Source organism: Gambusia affinis, linkage group LG02, assembly GCF_019740435.1.
Source record: "Gambusia affinis linkage group LG02, SWU_Gaff_1.0, whole genome shotgun sequence".
In the NCBI taxonomy this organism is placed as follows: Eukaryota; Metazoa; Chordata; class Actinopteri; order Cyprinodontiformes; family Poeciliidae; genus Gambusia; species Gambusia affinis.
The window spans coordinates 9,044,535-9,060,716 of NC_057869.1; the positions used below are offsets into that span (position 1 = coordinate 9,044,535).

Here is a 16,182-nt window from a genome sequence, read left to right on the forward strand (position 1 = left end):
TCGGCAAAAACACAAAGGTTCGAGGTAGCTTTAATGATATGTATATAAATATTTAGTTTTAAAAACATTTCCTCTTTATTTAAACTGTTTCTGTTTTACGTTTTTATTTTATTCATTCTTTTTGAACGGTAGTCTCATCTTTAATAGTCTTTAGTGTATGTTCTTATGTAGTATGCCTAATTATGTTTTATGTCAATATTGATAATAATATTTTAAAAAGAAAAAGAAGCACGACTTCCTGTCAGCTGATGGTGCTGCGTTGCAAAGGTCACGTGACCATTTTCAACACGTGACCCTCTGGAACAGAAAGTGTCGACATGGCTTCAGCTGCACAGTGAGTTACCAGAGATTATTTTTATTTAATTGTGCAAATATTCACGTTAAGTCACAAAATTCTAACTTTTGCCATTCATTTGCCATTTTAACTGCTGCCAGGGTGAGCTGCGCGCTGGAGCTGTTGCTAGGCAGAACCTTAGTAATAGTAATAGTTCGGGTCATTTTTCAGTCTGTATCTTATCTCTGTCTTTACAATAATAATACTTTCAGTATTAATTTTACGCTTGAAATAAATAGATGAGTGTAGGTGTTCTACACAGTTCTAAATAGTTGAAATAGTGTTCTGTAGTTTCATTTTTGTTTATTTTTTAACAGGATGCAAATAGCCGAGGGGATAAATTTAAATATTTTAGCATTTCACTGGAATGTAGGTTATATCTTCAAATGTCTTTGACTTGTGCAAACATCTCTTATATTAGAATTAATGCACATATTCGTACTTTTCCGAAAAAAATAATACAGTTTTTGTAGAGTTAGAAAATGTCGAAAGATATCGCAAAGTTTGACCGTAGTGTAGAAACAATTTGTTCACATGATAGAAATCCAAGGAAACCTTACACAGAGAAAGACATAGGCAGCTTAATTACAACAAGTCTCTGCATTTGATTAAGATTTTTCTGTTACTAAATTAGAATAAGCCTTGTTCATTCAGGTTGCAATAAAATACTTCTAATTCATGGATTAACCTCTGCTCTAGGTGGAAACATGTTGTGTGCTTTATCTTATCAGCAGGCCTCTGGCTGGAGATCAGATTTATTTCCTAAGATCTATCAGTGACAAGTTTGCTTGTCAGCATCTTCTGGCTAAACTGTTTCTTTTAAACAGAACTGGGTTTTTATTGCCGTTTCCACTAATCCTTTTCAAGTCTATCAAATTGATCATTAGGTGTGCCTATATTTCAGACAGAGTGTCATCACAAATTGGTGTGAACAATTTTAAATTTCTGATGTCCTCTTTAAAATGCAACCTTGCCTTCTGTATTTAAAGTATTCAACCTGCAGAGAGTCAAGAGGCTGAACACTTAGTGTAGATAATGTACCCTTACAAAAAAATCCCATGAAAATCACATGTGAAAACATGTGATTTTTTAGTGGATTATATGATCACATGAAAAACATTTTTTTTGTAAGGGTAGAGTTGGTGTTCAAGATCCTGAAGGTCACATAATGAGTTGGAAATATTGTAGTGCCAGAAGAGAAACAGAGATGTTAGAAAAATGTTGGTTTATCTAAACGTATATCGTCATCACATTATGTAATTATAATATTGTCATTACATTTTCTAATAATGCATATTGCAAACTTTAACATGTGCTGAACTCCTAATAATAATAATTACTTTCATCCGAAAATGTGCATATTTATGATTAAGGAACTATTAAATTTATTTAAAGCCACGGTTTAATACCACGGTATAGATATAAATATAGACAGACAAAAAACTGCTGTCTAAATAAAACTGTGACATGTCTAAATAAGTAGTCTTGTTATTTTTTATTAAGTTTTTTTTTCAATCCCTTCTCATGTTTAATTATTGTACCACAGAAACAGAAATGAAACTAAATGTACTGCATGTCAGTGTTGTTAATGGTTTGTCTTATCCATGAACTACATGGATAAAAATAATAAGAAGAGTCAGTATGGTTGTCATTTTTCAGGAGGTGCAAGACAAACTAATCTTAGTAAAAACCTATTAAGTGAATTTCGGTGTCACCAGCCACTGCCCCACCCTGGCCTTCCTGAGATGTATCTTCTTGTCCTTTCAGACCCATCTACTGGCTGGGTAATGACACCCTGAGGGTGTCCGCTGCCCTTTTCGCTGAGAATCGTCAAAGATTGTGCCTGGGGTTGAGAGCTAAAGAGGCTTTACTGCCAAAGTCAGTTGTGCTGCTGCAAGGGGGAGAGCAAACGCAGAGGTACTGCACGGACACCGACGTCCTCTTCCGGCAGGTGGGTTGTATTTTTGCATTTATTTATCACTTTATAATCAGTTTACCATCTTTGTGAACAGAAGATAAAATATCTTCTTGCTTTTACATTTCTGATTCTTTTTCCTGTGCAGGAGTCTTTCTTCCACTGGGCTTTTGGAGTGACAGAGGCTGACTGTTTTGGAGCCATAGATGTGGACACGGGAAAATCCATTCTTTTTGTTCCTAAACTGCCTGAAAGCTATGCTACTTGGATGGGGGAGTAAGTCCTAAAAGTCCTCAAAGAGGGCTAGCACTGTACATAATACCACATTTGTACGTTCTACATGTTTTTCGGACTTTGTCAGTTGCTGTGCTTTCATTTGTATACAGGATCTTTCCTAGGGAGCACTTCAAGGAGAAGTACGCTGTTGATAAGGTGCAATACACCTGTGATGTAAGTATCTGTTACGTTTACAGACATGGCATTTTAGCATGATGATATGTTATTTAATGGTGGCAGATAAACAGATTATCTGTTGGGGCAGATAATCTGTTTAACCTTATATTTGTAGTTAATCTTAATGATCCAAATCCAATAACTGTTACTGCAGGAGATCAGCATGTCAAACAGAAATGACAGAGATAAAAAATATAGGGTAATATTGAAGAATATGTTTGACTCGTTGCTGTATATGTATATGATTCCTCTTTTAAGCCATGTGCAAGCATTTTTATGAAAATCTGGGAAGCTTGTATGGTCAGTCCTCACGTTTTTGAGCAATATCTGAGGACAAGTGCTGAGGAAGGCAGAAGATGCAGCAGCTTGTGGCTGTCCACAAGCTAATCATTACCTCTGAAAATGTCACAAGTTTATGGACTTTAGAGCAAAGTTGACAATGGCTTCTTCACTTTTGAATGATTAGCCGGGCTGGTTGGGTTTGCCACGAAGTCATCAAACTCTGAGTATCGCAGAGATAAAAGCAAAGAAAAACATTGTGCGTAACTTCTTAGCCATTTGAAGCAGCAGCATACACAGTTTTATAACATTCTAGAACAGCTTGCCATTAATTGTGTTGGAAATGTTGAAATATCTCGTGTCAAGAACGTTACGACTCTGAGAATCCATTTGTAATTCACATTCGTCCCACACATACAACATTCAAGTTTTCAAATAGCGCAGCAATGACCCTATAATTACATTTCTTAATTGAATGTGTGCGCTTTGCAAATGTTTGGTCTGTGCCGATAAAGACGCACTCACCTTGAGATGCTGAATAACCACAGCATCTCCAACTGATGCACTCTGATTAACTTTACAATTAAGTTAGCAATTAACTTATCCACTTATATAATGAACAAATATAAACACTGAAAGATACACTACACAAAATAGGAGCATGTCATAAGCAGGTCACAATATTTTTTAATTTTCTTTTCCTTTGTTTTGCTTTATTTTTATGTAATTTATGTTCACTTCAAAGAGCTGACAGGATTTTATGCTCTGCAAAGTGTTTCATTTTGTCGCTCTTGTATAAATGGCAACATTTATAGCAAGATGAAAAAAACATTTTTCATATTATTTATGATTATTTATTATTTAGATATTATTTATTGCCTTCTCCACCAAAACCAGGCAACATGCAGTATGCTGCATCTTGGTAAGGTCAACATGACATTCTCAAATCCCACCGCAATGTTTGTGAGCATTGAAACAAGGATTTGTTTTGAGATGTTTATGCTGCTGGCAGAGTACAGCAGACTCTCGTCATCTATTGTGGTGCTTATTACTGGAAAGGCCGCAGTGTCAGAGTGACCTTTTTCATGAGGACTGATTCTTGTCTTTCTTAAAGCTCTGCTGGGACTCTGAGTCTTCTAATTATTTTTTTTTTAGGTTGCTGAAGTCCTGTCCAACATGAAACCATCAGTTCTCCTGACACTGGTAACTATCATTTAATTAACAGGATTACGCTTTATGATGTCCGCTTGTATTAGATACTAAGCTACTCTATTAGGGGTGTGACGTTATACATAGTTGTATTTGGTACAGCAAAATCCAGGCTAATCTCCATAAAAAAATAAAAATAAATCAAACCAGATCTTCAGTCAGTTCTATAATGGCCATTTTTTTATTTGTTTCCCTTCATTGAAGAGAATCAAAAGCAAATCTTGACTTTAAAACTGAAGTAAACCTACTGTAATAATTGTTTTATACTGTTTGAAATGTAATAATTTTATTTCCTTTAAAGCGAGGACAAAACACGGACAGTGGGAGCATCTGCCGTGAAGCCTCCTTTGAAGGAATCAGTAGGTATGTCTCATTAGCTGTAATTTGCACTAACAGGATTTACATTTTATTTATTAAGGTTGGCTGTGTTTTCGCTTATCAAAAGAAGTGAAAACTGGTCACTAAATTAGGGAAAGATCGATCATTTTAAATGCTTTTTTTCAAAGGCAAAAGCGATCAAAGCCTCTGTCTCTGGAAGTCAGAGAAGTAGAACCCCAACACGAGTTGCACAAAGCTTTTTACACAGTTTTCATCACCACATCTTGCTTTCACACACAAACACACGCAAGTATGAGATGAAGAACAAAGGGAAAACCCAGCACGTGTGACTAAAAGATAAACAGCTCAGCATATAGAGATACAAGTCTAACCAACATCTGCTTAAACACTTTCTTTTCTTCTTTGGTGATTTCACCCGGATTGTGTGACCTTTGGTTGCACATGTTTCTTGCACTTTGTTCTAGATACTTGTTTGGGCTAATTACATGCAATTAAACAAACATGTCGATAAGAATAAGAAATCAGACAAATGAATCAATTTTTCTATTACAGCTGTTTTACATTTATAGCTAAACATACACCAGTGTTCCACATACATGTTGGTGACTGTAATTAAGTAAACATCCATGATTTTTATTCTTTAGGTCTCACTTTATCAGAAATATGTTGCTTATTTTTCTTTTCACAGATCCTTTTTGTGAACCAACTAAACTACATTTACTTTATGGTGCACTTCTTTTTTCAGCTTCCAAGTGAACAACACTCTCTTACACCCAGTCATTGTGGAATGGTGAGTGTGTCAAACTGCATTTTTATACTGCATGACTGAGAAAGGTTGCCTCAGGAGCTCCAAAATGTTTCTTCAGCAGAATTCTTAAACAAACACACATCCTAGGGAATTTTTGTTTGTGGTTGTTTTCAGGGTGGAAGTTTTCTACTTCTGCTTCTTTCCTCTGAGTCAGAAATCTCTCTGCATGGACATAATGATCTACGTGCTCGCCTGGTTGTCTATGCTATTAGAGTTTGAGCCCTCCAGATGAATCGATATTCTCAGAAATGAGGAAGAAGGCTTTTCAGTCACATCTCTTCGAACACAGAGCTTGATTGAACCCTCTCCCTCGCTCCTCTTGCTGAAAGTAGCATTGGTCTCTTTTAATTGGATATCTGTTTTTAGAATAGACGTCAGTGTTTCTACTGGTTACCCCTACCTCGAATTTATTTGATTCCATCATTGCAGAAATTGCTAAACATTTTCCCTAGCAATTCCCCAAATGAATGAGAAAGATAAGAATGAGCTGTAAGCTAAAGGAAGACTGCAGCACTGTTTTGTTGTGAGGTGACGATTAATGGAGGTTCTTCCCTTGAATATTTGATTTAATTAATGCAGAAGATCCTGAGGTTAATGTTAGACATGCTGTTTTACACAGTTCATTTCCAACATGTAAATTTTAGAACGTTAGAAGGGTGAAGTTTAGATTTAATTAATCTTCCCCCACACACACATATAAGACGCTTAAAATTGTCCCAATCCGAGACAAAAAAAAACCCAACATATTTTCATTACAATGAGCTTTTACATCCTGTGACTAAAACCCCATTAAATTGTTGTGAAAATAATCCACACATATTTGTTTTTAAAAAGTTATGTTTGGAAATTGCTTTAATTTTAACTTTTTAAGGTGTCTTAAAACTTTATAGATTTAAAGAAGATTTCTTCAGGGTGTCCACAAGCTGTGTGATGACCATGACGTGAACTGATTGCTCCTTGTTCTGTCTGGTGTTGCAGTCGCCTCCTTAAGACTGATATGGAGTTGGAGGTCCTGCGCTACACCAACAGGGTTTCCAGTGAAGCCCACAAAATGGTAATACACTCCTTTTCAAGACAGATTATATGAGAGGACGAATAACCTGGGGCATTAATGGAGAAAAAGTTCCATACCTCAGACACTTAGAATGAAGAAGCATTGTATCAGAAGGAGTTCAAGACTTATTTATTTTAATTTATTGATGCTAAAAGGGGAAGCAACATAACAAAAGGGTACATTTGTTTTTCATACATGACTTGTGAATTTAATTATTACATCAATATTTGAATTACCAGTAACTGGGCAAAGATAGGCTTTGATTTTTCACAATTTGGCCAGTTACATTTTTCTCAATTTTACATAACAAAGAGTTAAATCTGTGTTTTTATTATTATTTCTTGTTTTTCCCTGAAATAATTTTATATACTTATAAATCAAAAATGTTCAAAATTTGATTAGACAAAACACAAAAATCCCCTAAGAGGCCCATCATTTTTTTTTCACCTATTTTGTTGTGGGATTGATGTTCCAGTTTTTCCTTCCCTTTTACAAAATAAAAATAAAGGGTTTATTGATTTCTGTGCATCTAGTGTGTGCAAATACTTTGTTTCAGATTACTTTAACCATAATAGTTCCTTAATAGTCAATTCTTGATAATTCTGAGGTTAATCTTAATGATGATCTATATTAGCCCTTTATTGTAGGTGATGAAAAACGTCAGACCTGGAAAGAAAGAATATGAAATGGAAAGGTAAGTTGTAATTTTAGTCTTTATCGGTGGATCTGTTACTCTGCATTTGCTGACAAGACATGGAACCACAGCATAGATTGCTGTAAAACTTTTAGCTGATATTTGTCTTTCAATTCTATATTTGTTCCATGAAAAGAGATATAAAATATGAACTACCTGTTCTTCAGTCTTTATAATCCCACCAAGGATTGTGAAGGTCATTGAAGTTCTTGGCCATAAAATATATGTTACTTAATGCAGATGACAAACGTTTTCACTGAAGACGGCTGGGCTCAGATTGTTTACTTTTCTTCTCATTGGTAATGCCGTGTTTTTGTTTTCATTTTGAAGTCTGTTCCAGCACTATTGCTACTCCAAAGGCGGGATGAGACACACCTCCTACACCTGCATCTGTGGAACGTGAGGCTTTATTAATTAAAATTAATATAAACTACTTTTTAAGTTTCTTACTTTTTACTTGATGATGTTCATATTCAGTAGCATTCTTTTCCGTATCACATAAATCCATGTGTATCATACTTTTTGTATAGGGTGTACTGCATTTAAGGTATTTTTGTATCAGAGTTACATTTAACTCTTTAAATACTTACAAATTAATCTGTTTCATAAACTCCTTAAAAGTCTGAAAAAGAAGCCTTTGTTTCCAGGGAGCAATCTCTATTTTCTAATCTCAAACAGTGTTCCAATCAGTGAATTGAGAGAGCTTGACACAATCAATAACTAGTCTTTAGTCGGGTTGCCATGTGGACGGCCCTACAGGGACGTTTCATGTGATCTGGAGAAATAAACACAAAGTGATCTCATTTTTTGAGTTTATGAGCTTAAAACATGAGAGAAAAATTTGTAATGCCAGTTATTTTACAATCTATGTTATTGTTGAATAATTAATTGTATACCAGAGAGCTGAAGCTGTGAAATGTTATTAATTTCTTTCCTCGTCATTTACTCCCACCAGGGGCAATAATTCCTCTGTCCTCCACTATGGTCATGCTGGGGCTCCAAATGACAAGACAATTCAAGATGGAGACATGTGGTGAGCAGACCTCAGTAGCTTTTCATCAAACTACTGACTCATGACTCACAATTTGTTTTGGAAGCATTTCATAAATTGTCTTAAGATGTTGGCTTCAAATTGCCTTTCTATTGTTTTTCAAGTTCTTCTGGAAACTCAGAAGAGCTTGAAACCTACAACCAAACTACAAGAAACAAATTAATGAGTTATAATGTTGCTTTCCCTTGCAGTTTGTTTGACATGGGAGGAGAGTACTACTGCTACTCCTCAGACATAACCTGCTCCTTCCCAGCCAACGGAAAGTTCACTGCAGACCAGAGGGCAATCTATGAGGCGGTCCTAAAATCCTCACGCGCCGTCATGGCTGCCCTCAAACCAGGTTATCATCTTCAGTGATGCTAAGGAAAAGTTACAGAAAGAAAATGTGACCTTTTTATCATTTTAGAAACAATACATGACAGAAAGTCTTCACATATTCCGTGCAGTACAATAATTTTGAAACATCCTACTCAGTTGTTTTTGTCATTCTTTTAATGATTTTATATATAGCCACAGTATGCAGCTTTATACTACTGATTTTTTATTTTTTTCACAATCAGAAACAGAAGAAGCAGATTCGTTCTGTTTTACTGTCATTAAGCTAAAAAATCTACTTAAAACTCCCAAAGGATTGCAATTCCCAAATCAACACGTAAGAAGGCTTAAGGAAAAATCAATAATAGTAAATTACATTTATGCTATGAAACAAAAGTCAGGAACACGTATCAAGCTGGTGGTCTGCTGGCCAAATCCGGCCCACCAGAAATCTTTATATGGCTCTCCAGACTGTTGAAGTAGAACCTTTGAGATAACATCCATCCAAACATACAGACATTTTTTACACCCTTGTCTCAGTTGGGGTCGCGATCGGTGCTGCTGCCTATCTTCAGCAAGACATTTTGGACGACAGGCGGGGTACAAGTCGCCAGTCCATCACATTTCTTTTTTCTTTCTTTTTTTTGAAGCCTTTTGGAGATTCTGATTTCATTTTCCAACAGAACTTGCCCACACTGCTATAAATACTAATACATATTTCGAAGACCTAGGCATGTCTATGCTTGTTTGGTCACAAATTATCCTTACATAAACGCGTAAGAATCTGTAGAGTATTGACTAGAGGAGAGTGAGAGACACTAGAGCTAACAATGCAGCAGAGCTGAAGGCTTTTCTCTAATCAACCCGGGTTTTCTATGCACCTAAGAATCATGAGCTGCTTATGTTTCTGTACCACCATTAATTGATTTAGTGCTAATGTTTGTGTACTCCGCTAGCTGTATCATGAGACTCTTCCTCTGTTGTTTTGGGAATCAGATGCTGAAAAGTATTTCTTATCCTGAGGCAAAAATGTTTCTAACAAAAAAGACAAAACAATTTTTTTAGTAGGTAAGGAGAAATAATCCCTGCCGATGATTGTTGTAGCAAACGTTTGTACTAGATCTTATTTTTGGCGTTCCCAATAAATTACCAGAAATTTAATCAACATGTAATCATCAGAAAGATCTTTTGTTGTTCTTCCAGAAAACATACCTTCATCCATTTGTGATAGCACCTTCCTGTTTCAGTGGGTCTGACTCAAAAGGCTCTATTTTGAAGAAAAGTACGTTGTGTCATTATTTATTCAGCTCAAAAATAAACGAAAAGGAATTATAGAAGGACCACCACACGGTGTTGGACATGCATGGCAGATGTTTAAGACTTTTTGCCTCTTGTTTTGTATATTCTTTGGTGCATTTAAAGGGGAGTTTAATCATTTCTGTTAGCACACACAGCAAGCAGTCACAAAAAATCAGGGCTGCACAGGGCTGCACCTGGAAGGACCCTGAGGCGGGAAGGTATAGCTGACTGAATTCATATGAGGACTAGAAGACAGTGTGAGAGGTATGAATCTCACCTTAGAGAAAATCTCATCCAGTGCAGAGTTGTTCACACTAAATAATAGTGACAGCAGCTCTGGCCTCAAAACTACCTCACTTCTACTTCTTCTAGAGAAGGTGCAACTTTACCACATAAGTCTGTATGTGTTATAGTTTGACTGATGTCTATATTATTTTCCACTAAATAAAATGGGCTTTTCTATGCAAAAACACCTGCTGTTTCTTAGTTGCCAAAATATGTTTGTTTTGAAGGTGTGAAATGGACTGACATGCACCGTCTGGCTGACAAAGTTCACCTGGAGGAGCTTGTGAAGATTGGCATCCTGCATGGAAACGTTGAGGACATGCTGAAGGTCCACCTGGGTTCTGTCTTCATGCCGCACGGCCTGGGACACCTGCTGGGCATTGATGTTCACGACGTGGGAGGTTACCCAGAGGTAAGGGGGAAAAAAATGAATATTTTGAAGATTTTTCACATTGATACAATATTATTGACGCAAAGTGAACATAATCAAAGCAGATGCTTTTGGTTAATGTTTATAGGTCAAATATATTAGATGTTCTTAATTTTCATGCATTTATAGCTGATCCAGGAGAAATTGGCCAATTCTCCAAAAATTTACATTATGCACATTACAGTAAAACAACTAGTGGCTAAACAAAATGAATGTCGTAAATTACTCTGGTCAACAGGCAAAAAATTGCCTGGGGTTTTTCCATCTGTTTTAGGGTCATTTTGATGTGTTGAACCCAAAAATCACGTTGGTTTTGCTCAATCAGGTCGACTTTCTAAGCTATGAATGCAACATGAGCATCAAAATGTATAACTTGTTCTGACAAATGGGTCAGTTTCCTGAGACCAATGAGTGATGAGCAGGGGGAGAGATTCCAGCAGGACAGAAAAAGAGATGGAGAATTTTGCACAATGAAGACGAAATGTTCATTTTACATGTACTTACCCTTATAAGGGTTTATTATTCAATTTACAAAAATCCAAGTATGTAACATTTAATTAATACACTCAGCCAGAAAACATATCTTTTCCTAGAACCTTTGTTTTATGAGAAATATTAACAGAAATTAACTGATGACTCAAAAATGTAATCAATTTAGTCAGAAGATCAGATTTCTCTAAATCAAATTAGAAGACAAACCTGACCTGTTTGAGAAAAATGGATGTTGTTTTTGTATTCGGCGGTGCAAAATAGTTTTTATTCAGTTGAAAAAACAAAGACAACTTTCAAAAAATATTTTTTTGTAACCCAGGTATTCATGAATTATCTTGTTTTCTAAATGGACGTGGTTGTATCTTTTTTGTAAAAAGACACAATTATCTATGTGTTTTAAGGGGGTGGACCGCATTAATGAGCCCGGACTGAAGAGCCTGCGAATGGGCCGCCTGGTGCGGGAGAGGATGGTCCTCACTGTGGAGCCTGGCATATACTTCATAGACCACCTGCTGGACAAAGCCCTGGCTGACCCTGCTCAGAGCTGCTTCATCAACTCCCAAGTGCTGGGTCGCTTCAGAGGCTTCGGAGGGGTCAGTGTGCTTCTGGAGTTTTTACACGTTTTTGTCTTTTGGTCCTGAATCAATGGGAAATCATTGAATGTAAAAGAGTTCACAATTCATTCACTGTTCTTTACCTAAAATAAATGTTTTCACCCACAGGGACTTTGAGTTTATGAACTGACCTCAGTTTCTCTAACTTGTCCAGGTCCGCATTGAGGATGACATTGCAGTAACAGCCAACGGCATGGAGCTGCTGACCTGCGTACCTCGAACAGTGGAGGAGATCGAAGCTTTCATGACCGACTCCGACAAAAACTTCGGTGCTGAGAATGCCTAAATATAAAACAGCATATCATACAAGTTACTCAAGTCTGAGCTGTCTGAAATTACCTCTGATGTTATTTTAAAGAAAGACATGATGAAAAGTATCATAGGAAGAAAATTCTCTCATTTCCTCCCTGATCCTCCTTATAAAGGTTTTTGGTGATTTAAAGTTTTTTATCAATGTAAACAGCAATGTCTTGATTTTGGGGGATTTTTTAAAACTAATTTTTCCTATTTCTTTGTCATTTTCTACAATAAAATGAAGTAAAAATAAAATTTAAGCTTGTGCAACAGATTTGTTGATGCATTTCATTTTTAGAAATCATTATCATGGTTGTAACCAGAAGACCAAAATGGAAAATGGCCACTATTAATGGTCGCCTCAATAAGCTCATTGCAGATTTTTGGTGGATGTTTCTGAAACTATATTTTTTCTACCGTTTATGGTAATTCATCTTTAGATGTACAGTTTTTCTGACCTATACAGCGGTGTCCCAAAATACAGTAGGTCTGTCTAAACAAAAAAAAAAAAGTCCTATCAAGAGTAGAGGAACGTAAGTATTTGTCTGATGTGCAATTGTAGACCTGGAGAACCTGGTGAGACTTGAGGGGGTTTTATATAGCTTGTCCCGCTTGTGTGATTTAAAAATAAAGGTGCAAATTATTCAGAAACTTGAAATTATCTTTTCACATCCTTAAAATCACCCCCAAAAAAGATTTCTGGGAAGATGTTTTATTTGTATCTCTTCCTCAGAAATCATATAACTGCATGTCAGCCAGTTGAAAATTAGTATTATTTGTCTCCCAAGATAAAACCTAGATATGTTGGTGATGAAAATAAAACTACACAGTGATAGGCTTTTAGTTGTGTAAATAGTCTTCACCACTGCTTCATCTCAGTGCCTCTGTGTCTGATTCTTTAATGTAAAGTAGATGTGAATCAGAGCACCTTATGACAACAAAACATTTTATGGTTACTAAGCAAAAAATACAATGTGTTGCATCGTCCATTTCATAATAAATCACTACATCTTGTCTCTGTGCAACTGCGTGCCAGGTGGTAATGACAGCAGGAGGTTTTCTGCTGCCTTGTGTGGAAAAAGCTACAATTTTGTGCTTTTCTGACTGATCTTTCAATTTTCTTGGAGCATTTTTATTCTGCCGGGCTTTCAGATTGACAAATTGATCATCAAGCACTTGTCTGTCTGCTGCAGCTAAGAGGAAGCTTTCATGTTCTGCAATTTGGTGTTTTAGAATAGCATTGTTGATCCTATTTGGCTTCAAATACAATGAAATGGTAAATTTCCTCTCTGGACAAAAAATGGTAAAAGTCACCACCATGTTTAACAGCGGAGAACGCACAGTAGTTCTTTTCTACCACATTAAACATCAGCTGATCTCATAAATAGAAACAAATTTGTCTTATAATATGTTTGACCATATTATAAGACAATAATATGGTCTTATAATATAGAGAAACACTCTAGATCTGGATGTCTGACTTCACTGGCTTTCATGACATCATTTGTCATGAAAGCCAGTCATCTGTAATAATCATTTATGAAACTCCTGACTATGTTGTTTTAAAGCAAAGCTGCACCTCTTTCTTCTGTTAACATGTGAAAAACGCACTTGAATCATTTCTCTGCTCGATAAAATTGACCACTTTATCTTTAACAAAGCTGCAGCTCTGCATGAGCCTTACAGTTGTATCTCTTTTATCTACCTATCTACCAGTATCTACCTATTCATTTACTTTAAATGGTTCACCATCAGTCAATGGGTAAAAGGCAGAATACATGTTCCCCTGCCTGTCACAGGACCACATACACACATAATCATCTTCAATTACACTTACAACACTTCTACTGGAAGCAAGAAATGGCCAGACAAACATGATTTGGACTTTACAACCAGTATATCAGTGGAAAACTGGAGAACCTGACTCCACACAGGCTTTTTTTTTTTTTTTTAAAGAGGAATAATAACATTACATTTAAACATGAATTATGATGAGCAGATATTTGAATTGAAGTGATACTCTGTGAAATTAAATAAATCCTGGCTGTGAAACAAATATGAATGTATGAAATAAGAGCTGACAGACTACCAACTAATTAAAGGTCTGATTCCTGCCAGAGGGCTTCTGACTAAATAATTTTACCATCATTACTTTGTAGTAGTCACTTCTACGCTTAACACTTGTCAGCTTTGATTACATTAAAATAACAAATAATTAAATAGAAATAAGTAACAGATGACAAAGACATTTCATCTTTATATTTGTGCCACTCAGCAGTTTATCTTCACAGGATTTACAACAACATACATCTTTTTCTTAGTTTTTTTTGTCTCTTTGTGAGGTGATTGTGTTGCAAGCTTAAGTAACCCGACTAAGGCAAGTTTGTGTTGCTCTTAGTACAACTCCACCCTGTTTAAGATATTCTGTCTTCTGGCTTTTAAGACTTTTACAGAGTTAATGATCCTGCAGAAAGTACAGACACTAATGTGCCTCTCTGGCAGGTCGGTTGTCTGTAGCTTTGCATTAACTTATTCTACTCTGTTGCAGCACCTTGTGAGTCTTTTGATGTTTAATTGTTAGTTTTAGGAATACAAGAATCTAAAAATGTCAAAGTTCACTCACCATTGTTTTCAAATCTGTCAATCCAGTGATATTTGGAAAAAGTTGTGTTATCTACAACTTCAGAGATTGAATGTAATGCATTCAGTCTCTAACATTTTGATTGTTTCAAAATGTTAGAGACTGAATGCATTACAAATTCTCTCAGCTGTGCACTGGCAAAGCTGGACTGCCAATTAGCATTTAAGGCTGGTGACCTGTCAAATATCCTACTTATCTAGATTGCAAGCACTCAGCAGCAAAGTGATAATTTAATTTGTCTTTTTTTACTCTTTAACACCAAGTAATTTGCAACAGATTGCCACTAATAATGCCCCTGTTAGTGTTAGAGGTTTCTTAGACCTCAGAGAGCTGTTCATTTTCTTTTCTTGCTCAGGATCAGGGATTGTTGCAAAGTCAGTGACCAGATGCAATGAACCATTCATTGTCATCACTTGCTGAGAAGAAGTGATTGCAGGGGAAATTATTGACTCAACTGTCTAATGTTGCCTAATGATTGGTTAGGAGGAGCAATTGTCACAAAGTTAATGGCTCAATGCAGTCAGGCATCCACTGTCACCACATGTGAGCTCAGGAGGAGGGATTACTGCGGAGTCAATGATTGGATGCAATCAACCAGCTGATTTTGCCACATGCTTGCTTAGGAGGAAATATTGCTGTAACGTTATTATCACCACAAATCAACCATCCACTGCTGACACATTTTTAGTCAGAAACAGGATTGCTGCAAATTTAAAAACTAAGTTGCTTTAATTGTCCACCTTCACCACATGCTTTTTCAGGGTGTTCCTGGAAAGTCACTGACTTGACGCAATCAGATTTATAGATTTATTTGATTATATATTTCTGAAATTAATTTTTCCTGCCTGTTTTAAAAGGGCCTGAAACGACATTTACTGTCATTTGCTACATAAATAAATTCAGTTGAACTGAGTTGAGTTTTTGAATTGAAGGGAAACTGTGGTGTTTATTCTTATGATCTTTACATCTTAAGACAGAGTCTCAAAGAAGAAAAACTTTAACAGCTTTTCTCTACACTTATTCACCAGAACATCTAACAGCACAAATAAACAGACCCCCAATGGACAAAACCCACAGACAATTAAACTGTATAATTCTCAACGAGCAAGTGGACAATTTTATCACACTTTGGGTGAATTATGTGAGTTAGAAACATTAAGCTGCATGGTCCTATAAATTTGTGCAATGCCTGTATTCAGAAAAAAAAACATATAAAATCTTTAGGGACAATCTTTGACTGTGAAAGTGAGGACAGTGTTTGATCCTACAAAATGACTGTTGCTCATCATGTTAGCAATTTATGCAGTAAAACGCTTGTGAACTGTTCTCAAGGGACTCACCCACTTACAATCTTGGCAGTCTTTCATATCAAACTTATATTAAATGTGCTACCTACAGCATCATTTGCCTCGCTTCACCATTTATTCCTAAAATATACACAGTTTTAAGCTGCACTCAGCTGTGTGTTCAGGGAATTTGTGGAGTGTTGTTAGCAGTTTCCCAGAGGAGAATCATGGCTGGGTTAACAGCTCTACAGCTCTTATACAAACCCACTGAACTCATGCTAATAAGGAATAACATTTTCAGACAACAATAGATAAACATATTCCTGGTAGAAAAACATTGATCATTTTGTAGGTTTATCTGGCAAACAACTTAACTCATTTATTTTTTTC

General features: G+C 36.2%; 1 protein-coding gene and 1 long non-coding RNA gene across 2 annotated transcripts; one reads left to right on the forward strand and one right to left on the reverse strand.

The window, feature by feature from the left end:
* The first annotated feature begins 227 nt into the window (after window positions 1–227).
* On the forward strand, window positions 228–12,139 carry pepd (peptidase D). The gene is made up of 15 exons (XM_044096719.1): window positions 228–334; window positions 2,102–2,285; window positions 2,398–2,525; window positions 2,636–2,699; window positions 4,137–4,184; window positions 4,492–4,553; window positions 5,275–5,319; window positions 6,316–6,391; window positions 7,039–7,085; window positions 7,416–7,484; window positions 8,041–8,118; window positions 8,328–8,476; window positions 10,263–10,447; window positions 11,359–11,550; window positions 11,726–12,139. Exons 1-15 carry the CDS (start codon window positions 318–320, stop codon window positions 11,855–11,857), a joined length of 1,476 nt encoding a protein of 491 aa, XP_043952654.1. The 5' UTR covers window positions 228–317; the 3' UTR covers window positions 11,858–12,139.
* Window positions 11,463–14,603, reverse strand: LOC122819743. The gene is made up of 3 exons (XR_006368654.1): window positions 14,489–14,603; window positions 11,703–11,853; window positions 11,463–11,594 (listed from the first exon to the last, which is right to left on the reverse strand). It is a non-coding gene; the product is annotated as an uncharacterized LOC122819743 (long non-coding RNA).
* Window positions 14,604–16,182: the final 1,579 nt, after the last annotated feature.